The following is a 20,136-nucleotide window of genomic DNA, read 5'->3' as shown; positions in this document are numbered from 1 at the left end:
TGGATGATTTTTCTCTGTAGCTCTTGAACCAGGGCCCCCGACCAAACACTGCTTTTCTTGAAAGGGGTCAAAGGATGGAAACTACTGATTAAATCATGTTTTGTATTTTATAGCAAAGTCAGGAATGAAAGCCACGCATGGATGTGTGTCAGGCGTGCTGTGGAGGTGTTGAAGGTGCAAACCGAGAGCAACGATGCCAGGTGGATGTCCTAGAAGGCCCAGGTGAGCTCAATCAAGGCAACGACCCTCCCACGTCAGCCACCTGTCTAATGAGGTTGGCTGGAACGTCCTCAAAGACAGTGGGAGGGGCGTCACAGCTTATCACAAGGTTTTTACATGTGAGATCACAACCTGAAAAGTAACCATACTCGAGAGATAGAGTTGCATAAAATGGAAATAGTAGTAGAGTACTCGAGTACAGTTTTTTACCACCAATTCCCCCTCTCCTCACCCCTCTCCATCTCTCTGCTGTCCTCCTAATGTTAAGAACAAGGTGATGAAGTCACCCAAGCAAGACGTGATTTAGGACACGAGGGCGCTGAGCATGTAACGGGTGAAAATGGTGACACGTTTCATTGGCCGGCTCCTTCCTAACCACACGGCTCCCTGCGCTGTTGTCTTTATTTGAAGAAATGGGACATGGAGAGATTAAGTATGATTGCATGTGTGACGAAACATTCTGTCACTCAGACTAATAAAAGCACCAAGACACTTTCAACTTAATTCAAGATATAAATTAAATCTACATCTACTAATTATAGCGCATTAATTCTTAATGTCTTCATAAGGAGTGTGCAGGAGCTTTCTTAATTGCATTTTTGATGGCGATAAAAAACTGATCACATCCCTCTCCTCCTAATCAGAGCGCTCATTGTTCGTGTGTAGTGCAAATATCAGCACCGTGCGTGTGTGTTGACTCTAACCTGGTGTTAAACCACAGACTAAATCCTATTTGGAGCCATGCAGCGCTCTGGCAGACAAAAGCAAAGCCAGCAGCCAGCTCAGCACTCAGAGGTAACATTTACACAGGGGACTGAGAACATACTGTGGATCCCTACAGCTACACAGCCAGCTTGTCAAAACTGTCTGTATACTACGAGCTGTCAGGCCTTATGGACTGAGGACCCCATCAGGACACAAGTGGCATTACAAGATGTAGTCACTGTGAAACACTAGTAGGTCTTGAAAGCTTTCGTGTTTTGCTCATTATGTGTCGTGTCTTGACCCAGAAGCAGTAAATGTGTTTCCATATTTAGATTCATGTACACTACTATTTACAATATTCATATGATGAAAAAACAAAATGAAACGCCTATACCGATACCAATTCTGATACTTGTACTTGCGGATCATCGGATACCAAGTGTCAATCCTATAGCATTGCATTGAATGAGAAAGAACAGCTGTACACCACTGACCCTGTGTGGATGTGAAATGATTTCTGTCACTGTATGGCATAGCTTTGGTTAAACCCTAAACCAGTGGTGTCAAACATACAGCCTGTGGGCCAGAACCGGCCCGCCAAAGAGTCCAATCCGGCCCACTGGATGACTAGACTAAGAGGTGCCAGGTTTCAGGAGCAAGTTAAACAGTGTTGACTTTGTAAAGTTCTGCTTCAGAGACTTTTCCACCCTGCCTAGAATACAGTACTATGATATACCAGTGAATACTTAATGTGACTGTGTTTAAGCCTCTGGAGTCGACGGACTCGCTGGTGCATCCAAATCACATGACCGATTTAAGATGACATAGCAGCAAGACGCAGCCTCGCTGAGACTTCGTTTCAACTTGTGTCGAAAGTGCAAACTTCAATTTGTGTTGATAGGCCAAGTAAAACCAGACTTATGATAAACAATTTACGCCACGCTTTTTCCTGAATATTGTTGTCACGTTTCGTGCGTGTTTGGTGCACGAAGAAACGGTAAAACACGACACCCCCTTTCCTATTGGTGGTGTTTTTTGGGTGATTTTAGGTCCAATGTGTATGTCAGAATGAAAAAATAACTGTAAAGTCACACAGGTGAGGTTGTGCTGGAAAAAAGACGCTAAACAAGGCAAGGTAAACAGTTTTTAAGGTGAAATTTAAAAGGTACAATCCAAAGTAGTCAAAAAAGGCCAATTATAGCCTTGACCCCAAAGAGTTGAAGACATTGAACATTGCATAAAATAGTCAAAGAATCTGTATCAGGACGTGTGTCGATAAATGCACATGTAATGCCAGTGAGAAGTAGACCGAATGTTGGGCTGTATGTAGCACATGAACTAAAATTAGTTTGACACCCCTGCCCTAAAAGGTTAGGACCTTCTGGTCTAAAATCTTGCCAAATTGCTGATATTTTGCTTACGTCTAACACTACGCAATTTACAGGGAATCAATTCTTCTTCACTACTCTGAAACAGTAGTTGCCAGTGGCTGCACAGCACAACTTGCCGTGTAGGGTACTGTTTTGGAGCAGCAAAGAATTGATTTACAGGAAAGCAGCTGTTTTATACAGGTGTGAAACACTATTAAATTTCATTAATAAATCCAGTGGTATTATATCAGTGCATTGACTTGGATATTCTCCGATACCCAATCCAGGATTTCACACAGCATCGGAGGCCTTTCTGACACCAGTATCTGAGTAACTCAGGCAAAAAACAGGAATAACAGACCTTGTTCTGGAGTGTCCAACACTTTAATACAGAAAATTACAAACACATATTAGTTAATTTTTCTTACAATGTCTCAAATTAACCTACTAAACACAACAAATGTAAAACATATTACAGTTAAAACATCTATACACAGGCAAATGTACACAATATAAAACACATATATACACTCTTTTAATATATTATTATATAAAGATTTGTGTTTTTTTTGTTTTTTACCTTTAAAACTGGAAGCCAAACAGCTTGAAGAGGGAGTGTTTCACAGAAGATGAGTGTTGAATATCACACTGACACATCATATATTATGGATAGGTAGTTTTTACATACAGTTGTTGGATCCTGTGTATTTAGCACGCCAGATTTATGAGATAACAGTTGGTATAGACAAAGAAATAACACTTGAGTACACGTAACTTGCTGTTAGAACCGTTAAGTGCTGCTGATATGACTGGATTATACAGGATCTAGAAGCCACGTTGCTCTGCAGACGAGCAGCGTACATACAGTATGGAGTTACACGTGCAGCTTCATACATGATGGAGTGTTTGGAGGTTGTGCACGATGATGACTTTTCTATTTACAAAAAAACTCAATGCTGTTTAGCTGCCGTGACATCAGCACACACAATTATGAGTTTTAAAAGATATTGTAAACCAATTAACAGCGAGCATATAGAAACAACGTTATACTGTTGGACCCTAAACCACATGTCTGTTTCCAAATGATGATGTGACCCATGTATGAATCCACAGAAGATGTGAAATGGGAGGAAATACCATCCTTTATAAGTGTGAAATCCTTCAAATAACAAAAACGGAAAAAGATCACAACATTCACAAATTGCAAAAAAATTCACAAAGAAAAAATACAAATATATATGTCTGAGCTCTCGTCACTCTTTCCTCAAGCTGGTAATGCTTCCACGTTCTGTTTGTCTCCATGTTTCTCTTTTTTAAATCATTAATTTTTTTTTTTTTTTACAAAAGCAGCAGAATGAGGAGCAGGAGTGAGAGCAGGGAGGTGTTAGCTGCTGCAGCTGCAGCCGCCATGTGAGACGTCCCTCGGTTGTAAAGACGTGGAGTCCTCGGGGAGTTCTGCTTCAGTTTACTGGGTGGCAGCGCTTTTAAATCCTCCAGAGCGCCATAGGCTGCCATGGAGAACTCAGGGTCTCCTGTGGTCAGCAAGTCAAACACGCAGGACTGAAAGTACACGTCCTCCACCTGCAGAGTCTCTCTACACTTGGCCGTGGCCCGCTCCACCGTGTAGACCTGGTGAGGAGGCCGCAGAGGACCCAGCTCTGTGTTGGTGCCCTGCAGGCGGGGCTGCTGGCTCTGACGGCCCAGCGTGTGCTCCTTGATGAGCTCGTTGCGTGGACAGCCGTGCAAGCAGAGCTGCAGACCGCCATTGTCCTCCGAAAAGTCCAGGGTGTCCTCTGGCATGCGGATGGCAAAGGTCAGGTAGCTGCCTACACGCCTGACGATGATGGAAGTGCCGATGTAACGGGCTTGTATCTTCACCTGCCGGCCCACCCCGGAGCCGCCGCGCTCCACGATGGTCAGGCTGCCGCTCTCGCCACCGCTGCGAGTCCCATCCTGAAAGGCCAGTGGCAGATCCTCTGTGGTGGCCTGGTACACCTTCTGATCTGTGCAGCCGTGGAAAGACTTGAAGATCACTGTGATCTAAAATAAGAAGAAAACATAAGGTAAGCATTCATTTTGTATCAATATTGATTATCCTTCCATACACAGTGCAAAACATCTTTGCTTAAATGTGGTTCTAACTACAAAATGTTGCCCCAATTTATCTTGAATAAGACCAGTACCCATTACAGCCACAAGGTGGCAGCAGGAAACCAAACATTTTAACCGCTGTGGAGGGTGTTGATGGGCCACACTGGTCTTTTTACAGAGTGACAGTGATTGCTGTCAGTGGTCTTCTGGATTGTTACCACCCAAAGAGAAAACTGCTAAAATAAACCACATTTACAATCACTGTGTGGTCTTCACTGCCACCTTTCCCTTCTTACCTAAAACAAATTACTAAAACTGAGGGCAATAACTCCACCACTCTTCCCCAAGTGTTGGCTCAAACAACATGGTTTCATAACAGCCTCAAAGCCCCATGCATCTTCCAACACTTTTCCTACACTGGCACGAGCGCTCGCTCAATGACTGACTGTGATTTGTATTCCAGCTGAGCTTTGAAAAATTGGGGCCTAACCTCTGTTTCTTCAAAGTATCTTGACAAAGCGGTGGCTGTGGTTACGTTTACACTTAACGGGGATACCGTATTTGATGGATGATTTCCTGTCTTAAGTCTGGCAGTTGCAAACAACTCCAAAAGCATGATGGGGGCATGCAGGTGCTGGCACAGATGTACCCACACTACAGGTCTGCATTAGGCTGCACAGCCAGAACACAATGCAAATGCCTTTCAGAGGGTTTCTCTGAAATCCCTCGCCTAATGTTACAGTTATTGTTCTGTATGGTTAGTTTTTAAGCAGGGTGATATAAATTGGCAAGTGTAAGGAAGGTCAGTGACATTATCTGACTGTGGGAAGCAAAATTATTTACTATTTAAGCACACGATTCACATAAAAGCAGCTTAATTAACCTATTTTTAATGGACACAATGGTGAGCCTATACCAGCGTGACTTTCAGCACCACACAAAGATAGACCTGATAAAAGCTTTACCAATTTAAAAACATTCAGACCATGACAAACCAGCCTATTTCATTAGCAGAATCAAAAAACCCTCACTGCTGTCCAATTATTCCCTTATTTTTCCACATTATTCCATATTTACACAAAAAGCACCCAGTTAATTATTTGACCAGAGGGGTGAAAAAACATTCCAGATCGTGGCGGTGGAGGAAAATGTTTGAGTGAGCGTTAATCACTACCATATGACCACCCATGTGTTAAAGGTAGAGCGCTCAAGCATGTCTGTGATTCAACACCGCTGAAGGACTCCCCTCCTCTCTCTTTTCCCTCATAGATCTGAAGGAGCTCCAAGACAAGAGGAATGCTGGAGGCTCGAGAGGCACCATGGAATGACGATTAACTTCACATGTTGATACTTTATGGCAATACTTGAGCGAGCAAGCCAGCGCTCAGAAACAGCCTGCGCATATTGGCCATTAGTTTCAAACTTAGAACCAGAGTGTTCGTTTTTAATATCGTCGTGGGTCGTTGTCGTGAGAAAGGCGCTGCTCCCTCCCTGAGGGGTTGTAAAATAAATCTGAGGAGCCGTGATTTTGTTTGTTTTTGCCAGATTTCGCTTTAATCTTTTCTTCCTCCAGCGCAATCTTGGAGGAGATTTAGCTGTTCAGGCCTTTAAAATGTGTTCAAATGACACAATGTAAGAGAAGCAAATTAAAACTTAGGGACGTATGCAAAATGTGAGAGGGTTTGCAAGCAGACTTTGCTTCATTTTAAGGGGTTACATGCCAAAAAAAGTTAGGAACCACTGCTCTAAAGTAGGGCTGCAACCAACTTTTATTTTTATTATTGATTCATCTGCCAATTCTCGATTTCACTCAATTAATCGTTGGTCTATAAAATGCTTTTAAAGTTCTTAAGAGTCTTCACTTGAGCTGAAGATTTGGAGTTAAGTGTTACATATGAAAAAGACAAGCAGCAAATCCTCACATTTAAGAATGTGAAACCAGACAATATTTGGCATTAATGCTTGAAAAAATTACTGACATGATCAGTCAATGATCAAAATAGTTGTCTCTTAATTTTCTATCGATCAACTAATCGAGCTGTACTATCCAGCTGTACTCGTCATCCATCCTCACCTTGCTGGTTGCCGTAGCGCTGGAGCCCAGGACAACAGGCACGTTGGTCACCTGCACCGACAGGAAGCGGTTGTCAATCAGTGGCCACGCCCCTTCCACCTTGCAGGTCTGAAACTCATCTCGGAAAGTCCGTAGGTGCGGGTCTCCGAATAATCCACAGTGGGCGTATTTCTTCTGCTGACCGCCCGAGCCTGACACGAGCACCCGGTTCTCATAGTCGCACAGCTCCGACACGGCTGGGCGAGATGTGCTGGGGACCTTGGCGGAGGAGGTGGGCCCATCACTGGAGCAGTTATGCTGAGAGAATAACTCCTTAATGCGGAAGACGGCCGAGTGGTAGACCAGGTCGCCCCTGCAGCTGCGTGCCTGCCGCCGGGTGCACAGAGCGTAGGCCCGCAAGGCGATGCAGTAGTCCACATCCATAGCCACGTCCTCCTGCAGACCACTAGAGGGTGAGGTAGAAGCCACATACTCTGCGTTGCAGCGCTGGATTCGACACTGCTGGCAGTGAGCTGGAAGACAAAAACAATGAGCGTCAACATTTTGTACTGCAATGTCATATCGCATCACAATTACTGTGAATATGTTTGCTTCTTATTTTCAACAGTGACCTCTCTGCAGAAATGTTGCTGACTGGATCTTTCAATCCCAACAAAAAACTGCTTTCTCCTAATCTTTAAATCCATCTGACATTTACAGATACATTACCTCAGCACAGTGCATGAGGCAGCAGAGTCAAAACTTTTCCACTATCAAGTTTAGCTCAATCAGGAGAGCCATTAAAACTCAAATGCGTGAGCTCACGAGGCCATGATCCCACACTGTGCTCCAGAGTCAGTCAAATCTTATTTCCCCCAACTAGCCCTCACAGAAATAGCATGTAGCCTCACTGTAGGAGGAAACCAACCTGTGTTAGTTTGCCTCAGGGTGTTGAATGTGGTTTGGCTGTTGCCGAGGTAATTGAAGTCCATTAAGCTACACTGCATGGCACGGCAGGGCTCGGTGTACGGGGGCAGCTAACTTCAAGAGGATCACAAGAGGAGCATCACAAAGAGTCACACTTGTTCAGCAAGTCGGGACCCAAACTGGGAGCTCGAGGGTGGACGGTGGGGGCTGCGGAGCTCAGCGTGTAATATTTGGGTGGTGTCGCCTGATTCTGGGGCTTCCTGTTAAGTTATGACTCACAAGCGGACATTTATTATCAAGGAAAACAAAGAGCTACAACTATTTCTGTGGGAAGTCAAAGCGTGGATATTCATCAAGCTCATTTCAGTGTTGTCTCATCATATGCTGGCTGACTCCTGCTGTGTTATGGATTGAGTTTCCACTTCAGATCAGCATCAGCCAGCATCCAAAACACATACATCACTTATACTGTGAAAAAACCAGGATCAGTTGCGACACACTGCTCCTCTACAGCTACAGAACACTCCTCGCTTTACTCCAAAGCTCCATCTAATCTCCCACCAGTGTGGACAAAGACAACAAGATAAGCAGGAAGATTTCACACCAGTGCACATGAATATTTTTGCACCGTTTCTTCCCTTTCACATGCGTCTGATGCGCTGAAGGGGGGCATGACAGATGATTAATGCATCTCACAGTCGCCGCACTTCAACACGAGCTCTGATAAAAAAACGAGATGGAGTGCGAGAGGTCAAGTTGGAGGCATTCTGCATCCCTTCTCTGAATTCCAACAGGCCTAGCCCGTCTTGCTGCGAGGTCACCCGAGTCCGCTGTGATTGACAATTTCTGACAATCGCTGCCCACACAGCCATCAACAACCGTGCATCTCCCTAAAGGGTCTTTATGCTCCGGCACTTAGTAAGCTACCAACAAGTGTGAGGACCATGTGGGACATTTGAGAAGAGAGAAAGGGACAAGCAAAGTGACCACACAAACAGTTCATGTATTAGTATATTAGTAGAATTGTGCTAGAGCTAGAAACAAGGACGTTGTTTTGTAACTGTGTGGGCCTCATGTTAAGGTTGCAGACTAACGAGACTCAATATTTTCACGAACATAGTGCCTCACCAGGTCATAAAGTGTACAAAAACATGTCTGAAAACAATTTCAGATCATATTAAATGTTCCTTTTTCTAACCTACGAATATACTGGGACATTTCACACATTTAACAAATAACCTACATTACCATCTGAATGTATTCAAGCAACTATTTTGTGCATATTTCAACCATAACACCACACTATAAAAACTTTTTTAGGATAACCAGAGTGGCCTCCAGGAGTCTTTAGATATGAGTGTCATGTTTTCATCCCTTTATCAAGATATGGTGTGCAGTTTTCATGCCCCCATAGACAACATGAAGCTGATGTTAGTTGTTTTCTGTCACTTGGGAATCTTAAAAATGCCTGACAACTTTTAAAAGATTAGCACAGTACTTATATTAAACATTTCCATATTGAAATGATACACTGATATTTGTCAGTATATTATATTGCACATGTTGCCAGGTGACGTTTGCATTTTAACTTAATTTTAAAAAGGATATAAACAGCACTGGTTGAGAATAGTCTTTACTCATGCACAACTTTATCTTACATCTCTAACACCTGAAAACTGAGTGAAAATGGCATCAAATGTGAGTCTCAGTTGTGTCATGAACACAACATTGGAAACTCATTAGGAGCTGGGCACACAAATGAAATAATTAAACTTCAAAATTCAAACAAAACATGCTCTTGAGTTTGATTTTCTGATCTCTAACTGCGACTAAAAGGAGCGACCAACACGTTCAGAGGCCAAAAAGTTGGACCCCCATGCATGGTAGCTAACAAAGTTAATAAATGAAGCATGAATAGGGGAAAATACTATGATCCACTTTGCTTTAACTGTAAACCAAAACAGTCGAAACTATGTGTAACAGTCACACTCATGTTTTTAATAGTGACAGTGGCTGTTTTGTGTCCGATTAGCGGCGTTTTCTGGTTAAAAAAAACAAGCTCCGTGGTTTTCTGTTGGTTTGACTGCGGGTGCTGCTGCTGGACGCCAGAGGCTAGCCTGCTATGCTAACAGAGAGCTAAGCCGTTAACTCCGCAAAACTTGGATAAACCGTTAAAACAGCGGTGTTTGTGTGCTTGTAAAACGTGATAGCTAATCGGAAATTGGTGATAAGTTGTTTGGTGTACGTGTTTTGGTGGGAATTGTTGGAAATGTGCTCAAAAAGACGTCCGTAAATTGAGTTAACTCGTGCTGCTCGGCTAGCTGCGATACAAGTGGCTGGAGGCTGGGGTAACGTTATTCCGCAGCAACAGGACATTACTTTGTCCCCGCAGTGGACGGGATACTTGGAAACAACAGCGACTTTGCTTCGTGTTAAAGCACCAAAACACTAACAACTTAAGTTAGTTGGTGTGAGAGGGGGTTAAAGTAGCTGAAAAGTTTGAGTTCAGCCGCACAACGAGAGTTAAAAGTTAACTTTTTCCACCTCCATTGCGGAGAGCGCGACTGAGCTTCGCATGCAGCAGAGGAGTGGAGGAGCACGGATTGGAAAAACACACAGCAACACTTACCTGGTCGAAACAGCAGCGAAAGTAAAACCATCGTCAACGTTACACAGTCCCAAAGCTGCCGCTTAGCCGTGATTTGTGGTCCGCTTCTCCCCATACCAATCCATTCAGTTAGAATGGAGTTCCTCGACTGCTTCTCATCGACGCTGCGGCTGAGGGAAATCAGACAAAAATTCGTCTTCCTTCGCAGTGCTGTCATTCAAAAGGGGCCCCTGTCTTCAGGGCGGCTCTACAGGGGAGGGGTCTAGAGTGTAGACGGGGCCCAGAGGTGATTGCTGGCCAATGAAACACTAATTATTCACTAACCACTTGATATTTACATGTAGTGGCAATTACTGAGGATGAGGACAGTGGAAAAAAGTGTCTCCAACAACAGAGGGGGCGGTGTGAAATTATAATTACCCTGATTATAATTGGAGAATCACAGGGTGCTGTGGTTATAATGGCATTACACCTACCTATTATCTGTGTGTACAATATAGTCATGCTAAGGTTATAACTTGGAGCCATGCAGAAGTTTTCTCATCATCTGGGCTGTGTTGGAGGGGCTGGGGACAGGTGGGGGGACTTTACACACATATTTTGGGATTGTCCACAGATCCTAGACTAGTGGAAGAAGATTCAGAGAGAAATCATAAAGTTTGTGGGTACTGACTTCATCTTAGACCCAGAATTGTTCATTCTGGGTATCACACAAACAGGTGAAGATAAAAAAGGATACTGCTACTATTATACTATACTTCTGCGTTGAATCGACGCCATAGCTACGACATAGGCTCTGCAGCGACGTGGAGCCTACGCCGTAGCCTGCCATGCACCTCCCAAGAAATGTAAAGCAGGATTTATAGCTGTTCGGCAGACCCTACCCACGTCGTCTACGCCATTGTGAGCATTTATACTCGTGTGGTGGTGTGTCTGCGTCACTCTGCAGTTACACCTCCAAAACACTAGTTGGCAACGGGGTTTCTGTGAACTGCTGTAAAGTTTAGATGATTCAAAACACACATTAAACACACATTAAGTATGGTTTAATAGAGACAATTTCAAACACAAGTACACAAATTTGCGTCACTTTAACTCGCAGCATTCACTTTTCACATTTAACCACAAATACAACATGCTAATGTTATTAGCACAAGCCTATGGCATTTACATTCTATAAATTAGCCTAGCAGAGAAATTAGCCTACATGTCACGGCGATGCAGACCTCCTGTCTATTTTTGTAAGCTGAAACCATTTCCCTCAGTGGAAACAAAGCTTTTATTTACTTTTATTTCACAGATAAGAAACAATAAATTTTGAAGACAGTAAAGCCTCCACAAAAATAGCATTTTAAGACTTGTGTGTGATTTAGTCTGGCTTCGTATGAGTAGCGGAAATAAATGCTAGTCGCTAGGCTAATTTATACAATGTAAAATGCCATAGGCTTGTGCTAATAATGTTAGCATGTTATATTTGTTTGGAAAATGTATTAGTATAAGACAGTTGTTTTGTCGGTGAACCTTGTGAGTTGTAATGGAGCTGAATTATGTGCCGTTACCTTTGTTACATGTTGCTGTTGTCCCTGGTTTTATATGAGAAGAGGAAAAGGTTGCTAGCTGCTAGGCTAATTTATACAATGTAAAATGCCATAGGCTTGTGCTAATAACGTTAGCATGTTGTATTTGTGGGGAAAATGTGTCCAGATAAAGACAAGTGTTTGTCTGTGAATGCTGCGAGTCAGAAGCTGCTGTGTGCACTTTTTGTCTCTATTAAGTCAAGTTTAATGTGTGTTTAATGTGTGTTTTGAATCAACTAAAATTTACAGCACTTCACAGAAACCCTGCTGCCAACTAGTGCTGTGGAGGTGTAACTGCAGAGTATGCAAGTATAAATGCTCACAACGGTGTATGCGTGCGTAGAGTCTGCCGCACAACTATAAATCCTGCTTAAGGCCGCAGCCAAGATTACAGCAATTACATATTTGTATATTTCCTGTGCTCCTTTTATGCATGGATTTGGTGCAGATATACAAGGGGTACTATGGGAAATTATATCACTTGTGTAGATGTTTTTACTGTTGTTGAATGAGAGCATGAGAAAAACTAAATCAGGGTTAAGTATGTAAATTTTAATGTAAACATCTTCTTCATTTTGTGTTTTATGTTGTGTGTTTTGTCTTTGTGTTATATGTTGAATAACTGTCATGCAGAGCTCAAACAGACGAGCAAAAATTAAAACTCTTTGCACTACAAAGCACTGAGGGACAACTGTCCTGTGTGACCCCCCCCCCTCCTCCTCCTCCTCCTCCTGAGGACAAATGTTAGTGTGTTTTCAGCTTTTAGCAGGATTCTCCCACCTGTTGTTTTCTCACTGCAGATTAAGTGCTTAAATAACAGAGTCTGATTGACAATAGTGTGGGCAAACTAACAGATTACTGTAAAACTTCAATTAAAAGCCTAGTCCCAGTTTAACTTCCGTGATGGTGTAGTGCCAGCCAAATGTTTGTCAGTGTTGGTGTGCCGACCTGCTCTGCTTTAATACGAAATCTTATATATCAATATACTGTAAAACCTAAACTAATAGCCCAGGCTATTATTTGCTTAAATCACTGAAATCATAAATGAATGATTCATAATTGATACATTATCTGAAGCCTTTTTATACAAGTAATATACATACTTGTTTAAATAAACCACAAGTCACCTGACTTGGACTCGACTCTCCAGTCACGCACGTGGACTCTAGACTCAACTTGACGAAATCCAAAATACTTGTGACTCAGCTTAGACTCTGACATCAGTAACTTGTGGCTTCACTTGGACTTGAGTCATCAAAAAATGACACTAAAGATAATTTCATCTAAGGTCAGCAAAAAACAAATTATGTAAAAGTGCCGTTTTTCGAAATTACAGCCAGAGATGCAACTACTTCTAACTTTGTTTGACATTTTAAGTTGCACAAAGCACAGTAAGCTGAGGCTAATATTAACATAGTTAGGGAGCTAATGCTAGGCTAACATTAGCTTGACAGCTAAGTAACTTTTTCATAAACTTATTTTAACAAATAATACATGTTTTTAAAAGCATTCATGATTTGCCATGTTGTTAAAATGGAATAACATTTGATGAAGGGTGCATGACAACTTTTTTAGGACACGAAACGCAAAGTTTAGGAGTTGGGACTAGTCTTTCTTGACTTGTGACTTGACTCTTGACTTGTCTGTCTTGATTTGAGACTTGTGTGCACAAACCTGAGACTTACTTGTGACTCTGTTGCTTAGTTTATCTCGTATATATTTTCAAAGTAGAACTTGATAAATGCGTAACAGGTGCATTATTTTAAAGGTAGAATTTGAATTATCCTCACATTAATGATGACAGAATAATGACTGAAGGTAAGGAGAAATACATGGTAATATAACTTGTAACTTTTATTCTTTACAGTGATGAGCTTTTACATTAGAGGTGAATAAATGCCTTCTTTAGTCTTTTCCTTGGTGACAAAGTGATGTTTTATCCGCCCAAAGACATGGATATTGTCTGTTTTTGTCACTTAACAAAACTGAGAGAAAACACTCTGCCTCAATTATTTTCTCCCACCAAATCTCAGCGCGCTATTCATTTTTCCATTACATTTTCAGTTAGCAACTTGCATGTTACTCTTTTCCTTTTGTGGCCAACTTTCCATCTCTCTCACCTCCTTCAACGACACTCCTTCTTTCATTTGCACAGCTGCTGTGAGGCCGAACCATCTGCAAGGCACACACACTCACCAGCTTTCAGCCCCTTTTTCCTGAGGCACACTCTGCGGTTTTTGTGCCATGCAAATAAAGAAATTTAATGCAGTGACCAATTACTGAATAAAATATTGGTATTGAGAAAATCAACAGTCGCACCTTTTGCAATTTCTAGAATGAGAATAAAAAGTTAAAGCTTTGTTTTGGTGCAGCTGGAACATTTGGCTTGTAGCTGTGGGTCTCCCTCTGTGCCTCCCTCCTGACTTTATGAGAGAGAAGTGAACCCAGACAGTTATTGGATCACTGGTTTTTCTATACACATGCAGGCTCCTCCGGCCACACAATTGTGTGATTCAGGTGGCCTGTCAGTCTTGTGAAAGGTCTTCACAGGCCCATGTTGATGTGGGGCTGATATATATAGTGGAGGGGGAAACGAAGACAGCTCAACCCAAGTGGAACGTTTGGATTGTTCTGAGCTGCCAGAAGGGCCTCTGTCACACTGGGTCCACTGTGCCAAGTTTAACCCCCCAGAGGGCTCTACCTTACTCTGTTTGTTCAGCTAATTTTGGAGGCTTGGTTGGTTGATCTGCTTTATGGCTGTGCTTTATGGTCACATTTTAAATCCTATCAAACAGGTTACACTCCGTATTCCCCGTGACAACTTGGACACGGGGCAGTGATGCCGTGAAGGAGGGAGATCTATTGATGGTGTGGGTGTACTGTACAGCAAATTGGAATGAATTCCTGCAGGGCATGCCTCACCTGTTACAGTGTTTGTCCGCGGGAGCGAGTGGTGACATTTCCTGCAGAAGAAAACACAATATTTACTTAAATCTTTAACATCTGTAGACGAGAACATGCTCAGTTTTAGTGATAGAAATAATCAATCTGCATGCCTAATGTGTGTTACATGAAGATAAAAGACAACCAAATCAAAGCCGTAGTTTCACTCAGTGAGCTGCTGTCTACTAAATTAGCTGAGGTTCCACACTGCGGGACTGATGACCACTGAAGCAAACAGTTAATTGATCCAGGTGGACGGTAAGGATGAATTCAGCACATGAAAGAAACCCCGAGACCGCCTGTCAGGCTTGATGGGCGGAGAAAGACCTCTTTCTTCCCGTGTTTCCTTATGAGCGTATTGCATTGCATGACCCAGCAATATGAACATACTACTAACTCTAAAACAAGTCAGACAGAGGGACACAGAGAGTGGGTGTGCTACAGGGGCGTATATCAGGTAAAAACAAGGCTGGTATATTTCTCTTGCTGACAGTGGATCGCTTGTTCTGTTACAATAGGAGAAAAGAAAGAGGCAGTTTTTGTCGACCAAAGTGGACAAACATTAAGAATATGTGACAGAAAGCAAGAACAGAGCACCTAAAGGCAGAGCGACTTAGCGATAGAAAATGTTGAAGCGAAAGAGTGAGAAAGAAAGAATGGGAGAAAGGGGGGAAGGGAGAAGGAAGGGGGAGAAAAAAGAGGGAGTGAGGGATTGGGTTTCCTCTGACTGTGTGTCTGGGCAGCTCCACATGTTCCTCATTAAGGTCCTCACACTGTGGGACCAGCTCCACACCGGGATGCTTGTTTTTGTTATTAGGCCCAATGTGCTGTGGTCTGGTGGAAGCCCGAAAAACAGGGCTAGTCCGGGACCATCTCCTCGGCTCGCTGTCCTCAAACCGAGGAAAAAATAACTGCAGTGACCTCACGTATCTACACTGCAACATGGTGGGCATACGGCGCTCTTTTGAAACCTAGGAATAATGAGCTTATTAATACATGACCCTCGGAAATTTATGGTCAGGTCTAATCTGATAAAGAATCTGCACTGCACTTTTTAAACGTGTAAATACAAAGCTGCTTAATTGCACAACCCTGAGCCATCTGTTCTCTCTGCCTATCAGCAGAAGCTGTCAACAATTTAGTTTCTCCGGAAATGCAATGTTTACAAAATAAAAAAAAAAAGTACAGTTGCAGGAAATGGTTGATGTGTCATGCTTCTGATTTTTGTTCAATTTCATGCCCATCTAGATTCGCCAACTGAGACATGTATCATGTTTCTTCTAGGGGCTGATAACATCAGAGATTGGGATCAGAAGTAGCACGCGCCCTCTGTAGCCTCCGCTAGCACCACACGGTTGCAATATAAGAGACAAGCTTATTGAATTTTAAACAGGAACCAGAGCAAATTGACTGTTTGTTTTTTTTTTTTGCTGAGGGCCCCTGTCTGAAATGAAGTGGCCTATAGCACAGCTGCGACAGAGAGTGAGAGGGAGATGGAGAGAGATGCAGAGAGCAAGTGTGTCTGGTTCAGGCCTCTCGCTGTTAGAGGGGATCTGTTATCTCAGCAGAGATAAGGGAAACTGTGGTGTGAGTGTATACGGGGCAGCGCTGATAGCATCTCCACTCAAGGATCCCACTTACGGCACCCTGATTGATAGCTGACAGCACACACAGGGGGGCTTTTGGAGTGTTTTTGTAGGTACCCCTTAATAGGTATCCATGCAGGCATCCGTTTACTGAGTTTCTTTGGATCTTTGTCTCTAAGTAAACAGGAATTATCACACTTGCATGTCATCTGAGAAGAAAGTCTGCCAGTCAGGGCTCTGCACTGCCTGAAATCTGAACTTCTGAGTGTAAGGGAGGATAGATTTTATTCACTGTTTTCAATATAAAATAATTTCTTTCCAACTCTGATTTTCTGTTTGGTCTTAACTAAACCCATCTCCTCTTCCTCCCTCCTTTCTCACAGAACAAATGTTGACACAGCGTCAAGCCCCGTGCTCATGAATAGACAGTCAACTGACAGGTAACCCTAGCTCCAGGGTCGCGGGGTCATCCCGGCTTGATGAGGGATGATGGGTAAAATAAATGGAGAGCAGCACACAGAGGGACCTCTGATGTCCTCAGCCTAAAGGGAGAGAGTTCAGAGCCATTTGACCTCTGACCCAAACCCTGCATATGTGTTTGTGTGTGTTTTGAGGGATAAACCTCTCCTCAATCTCGAATCCTCCAGTATTTTTCTGCTTTTTTTTTTTTTTTTTTTTTTACCCGGGAGAGTGTTTTTGCCCAAACTAATAAATCAAGTAGCAAAAACAGTTCAATGTATGGCTTCACTGAGCAGCCCGTGGAGCTTATTCCAATGCATAACTTTGTTTGAACATGCCTTGTCTTACTCTTTTCATGACGACACACCCACGCTTCGAGTCACCTGGGCCGTGATGCATTATGGAAACAGGCAACAAATTGCTTTGTAACGACCTATGACAACTCTCTTTGCTCCCAGAAAACTGACATGTTAGTAATACCTCTGCGCCGGCCAGCTCAGGGATGAATATTTTCATCCCATCATTTTTCAGCTTTCAGTTTGAGCATGGGTGTGAAAGCATGCCTGTACTATGCAGAAAATGTGCTCTCGTTTAGACTGTACTTTGTGGTTTAAATGTTTATTTACCATAAAATAAAGCCTGTTATTGTGTTTGCTAGTGCTCAAGAACACCTTAAATTACAAAACGACATATGAAACGACCCAAGGAATTCACAGGTTTCTTTTTCCGTCTTTTATGTTGGATAAATACATCTCAAGCAGGTGGTGAATATTTCAGGGAACTCTGCTTCTTCTCAGTAGATTTGACATGTAAAGAATCACGCAATTGGATTTTAAAGTCCCATCTCAAATCTTAAGCCTGATGAGTGGCGTCTTAAAAGCTGGTTTAGCCTTTTCTGCTGTGTACTCTCAAGCGTTTGCCCTTAACACCTGGCGGCTCGAGCCTTAATCTGCAGATGCATTCGTGATAGAGCGTGTCCTTCAGTTAGGCTGCAACAGTTGGTATTGTTTCTGCCCCGGCTCACCCTGAACCAGGAATAGATGGATAGACAATAACTCATGAGTGTATAATTTTAGCCATTCTGATCCACCAGATTTTAGCCAAGAAGGCATTCGGAGAATGTTCCCCACTGCTTGAGTTGATTTAAGGCAGTGAAACATGGAGGAACATGGCAAGGGTGTCCACTTCTACCAATCAAGTATGATTGACTCGCTGCCATGTACTCTGAGCGCAGATCTGTTAGGTGGAGAAAAGTCCACACGAAGTGCTGGGAAATTGATATGGGCTGTTTTTTTCCCTCTCTTTGCTTTTCAGCAGATGTTTCTCACATTCACATTTTTTTAAAGAAAAAGCCAGGCCTTATATGGTTATATGGGATCATGCATGCCACGCACTATAGATTCAAACAACCCATCACCTGCTATGTTTGTACTGAACAGTTGCTGTTATTAACACTCCAGTTTGTTAGTTAATTACAATGTTAGATCTTAATTTTAGAGGCATTTCAAAGCAAAAGTCACATTCAAACCAGTGCAACAGTGTTTCTATCAACATCTTTTTATCACGGTGAAATCTTGATTAGCATCTTCAGGCATGTCTGAATCTGAGGATGTTGTGAGTAACGCCAGAGAGGAGAAAAAAGACACTTACCTCAGATCAGTGTGTTTGTGGTATACGCTGTGTTGTGAATTGGAGCACTGCTCTAACTGGAGTTTGAATTAGCAGACGGCGTTAACCCTCGTTCCCCCTACAACCTCAGCTGGCCAACTAAGAACTCGGGCAGCCACGGGGACAGATAGCCATTTGAATCAAGGCACATGACAACAGCTGTCTGTTTCAAGAATCGGCACTTTGATTAGAGTAGGATGGTAGTGAGCGATGTGGCCTAATTCCCACATATCTGGGTAGGGCACTTCTGAGAATAGAGAGAAAAAAAAAAGAATGGAAAAAAGATTGAAGCGCAATCACATGCATGCATATTCAGAAACATGCACACTTGCAAACACACCCACACTTATACTTCACTTATGATACTTATATTCACAGATATTCATAGGCTTGGGAGCATGTGTCACACTTGGAAAGCTTCCCATATTCTCCAAAAGTCCATCAAACGCACAGACAGAAGGATATGAGAGCAGCCGACCATTGGCCCCTGTGTAAGCTGAGCATTTGTGCAACGTGAATAAGACCTCTGTCTGTTATTACGGTCGATCCTCATGCACTTCTACCGCGGCCCCACCCCTACCGTATCAGTCTCTCTCCTTTTACAGCATTTCTTTATGTGTTTTGGCTTTATTTCTGTTGTCCAAACACCAGAGACTGTTTATGCTTGGTAACAATCACCAAAACACTATGGATCCACAGCTTCACCTACTCCCAGCTCTTTCATGTGGCGTCACTGTTAAAGCATGATATGAGCAGAATCCACTAACAAGAGGGATCATGCCCCGTAATGTGTGTTTGGTTATCAGTTGGCTGCTGCAAACAGGCTGAGGAGATGTGAATGTGATTAACCTTGCCAGACTGACTCAGCGCGCTCGCTCCGGGATATAAGCATGCGTTCCTGGTGATTTATAGATGTGGAGTAGTCAGCCACAAGGCCTCAGGCTGAGGGAGAGAGAGAGCAAAACAACAGTACTTAATTCAAGTCTGACAAATATTCTGCAGGAAATCCATACAGACTGCTCCATCAAATCTTTCAGACCCCCTGGTTCTTCCACAGCTGTAAATTGCAACTTGTAAACTCAAAAGTTCCACATTAACAAAGCTGAAAGGAGAAAAAAAACATTGTCTGCCTTAGTTTACTTTATGCAGTAATACACCATACTGTTTCTGTCTTGCCCAGACAGCATAGAAAATGCATCTTTGCAAGCTCCCTGGGAAATGCGCCTTGGAACAGATGTGAGTTTCCAATAAAAGTGATTCTTAATCCTGCATGCATTTTTTAAAGTTGTGAAATTGCAAAATACCTCATAGGCTGAATATGATTCATTCCACATTGTTCTCTCCTCCCTCCCAGAGTTTGTTCTGTCTTTTTAGGCGAGCAGCTGTTCACGCAGACAGCTGCAGCGGCCATTCATTGTGGCCGAGAGGCAATTAAAAAAATCAAGTCAATGTTGTGTTTCAGTTGATCCATTGCTATTTCTACATATAATCCCCTCTCTCATGCCTCCCCGCTCTTTACATACACACGCACACACTGGCTCTTTCTCAGGCAAACACACATGCTCATGGACAATCAAAAAGCGATGACGGTGGGATGGACATTCACTGTTTTTCTAAAGACAAAAGCCCCAAATTGCAGTGACATGGCACCGTTGGATTTGAGGCATTATTGAGTCCAGAGCTGAGAGGAGCCATGTAATCTCCAAGACTTACTGGTGCACAGATTTTTTCCATATCTTCTTCAGTGGAGGTATGCGGCCACACAAAGTCTGCCTGGCGTCACAGTGGCATTCAGCGGCGAGTTAAATCAAGCTGAGGCCATGCCTTGTGCCACGAGCACTGATGCATTCTTATAGGGCCGTGCACACGTAAACACACACATTCATACAAGAGTTTGCATGCCCAGTTGTGCTCCCCTCCACACACACAT

The 20,136-nt window shown here is 43.0% G+C and overlaps 1 protein-coding gene across 1 annotated transcript; it reads right to left on the bottom strand.

Annotated features, from left to right (window-relative positions):
* Positions 1-2,656: 2,656 nt before the first annotated feature.
* Positions 2,657-19,955, bottom strand: rgmd (RGM domain family, member D). Its single transcript, XM_050055182.1, has 5 exons — positions 19,920-19,955; positions 14,473-14,513; positions 9,995-10,143; positions 6,460-6,971; positions 2,657-4,334 (listed from the first exon to the last, which is right to left on the bottom strand). The coding sequence occupies exons 1-5, from the start codon at positions 19,938-19,940 to the stop codon at positions 3,633-3,635; spliced, it is 1,425 nt and encodes a 474-aa protein (XP_049911139.1). The 5' UTR covers positions 19,941-19,955; the 3' UTR covers positions 2,657-3,632.
* Between the last annotated feature and the right edge of the window lie 181 nt (positions 19,956-20,136).

The sequence above is a fragment of the Epinephelus moara genome, chromosome 10 (genome assembly GCF_006386435.1).
Source record: "Epinephelus moara isolate mb chromosome 10, YSFRI_EMoa_1.0, whole genome shotgun sequence".
In the NCBI taxonomy this organism is placed as follows: domain Eukaryota; kingdom Metazoa; phylum Chordata; class Actinopteri; order Perciformes; family Serranidae; genus Epinephelus; species Epinephelus moara.
The sequence above is the reverse complement of the archived record's forward strand: the minus strand, read 5'-3'. Positions and strand labels throughout refer to the sequence as shown.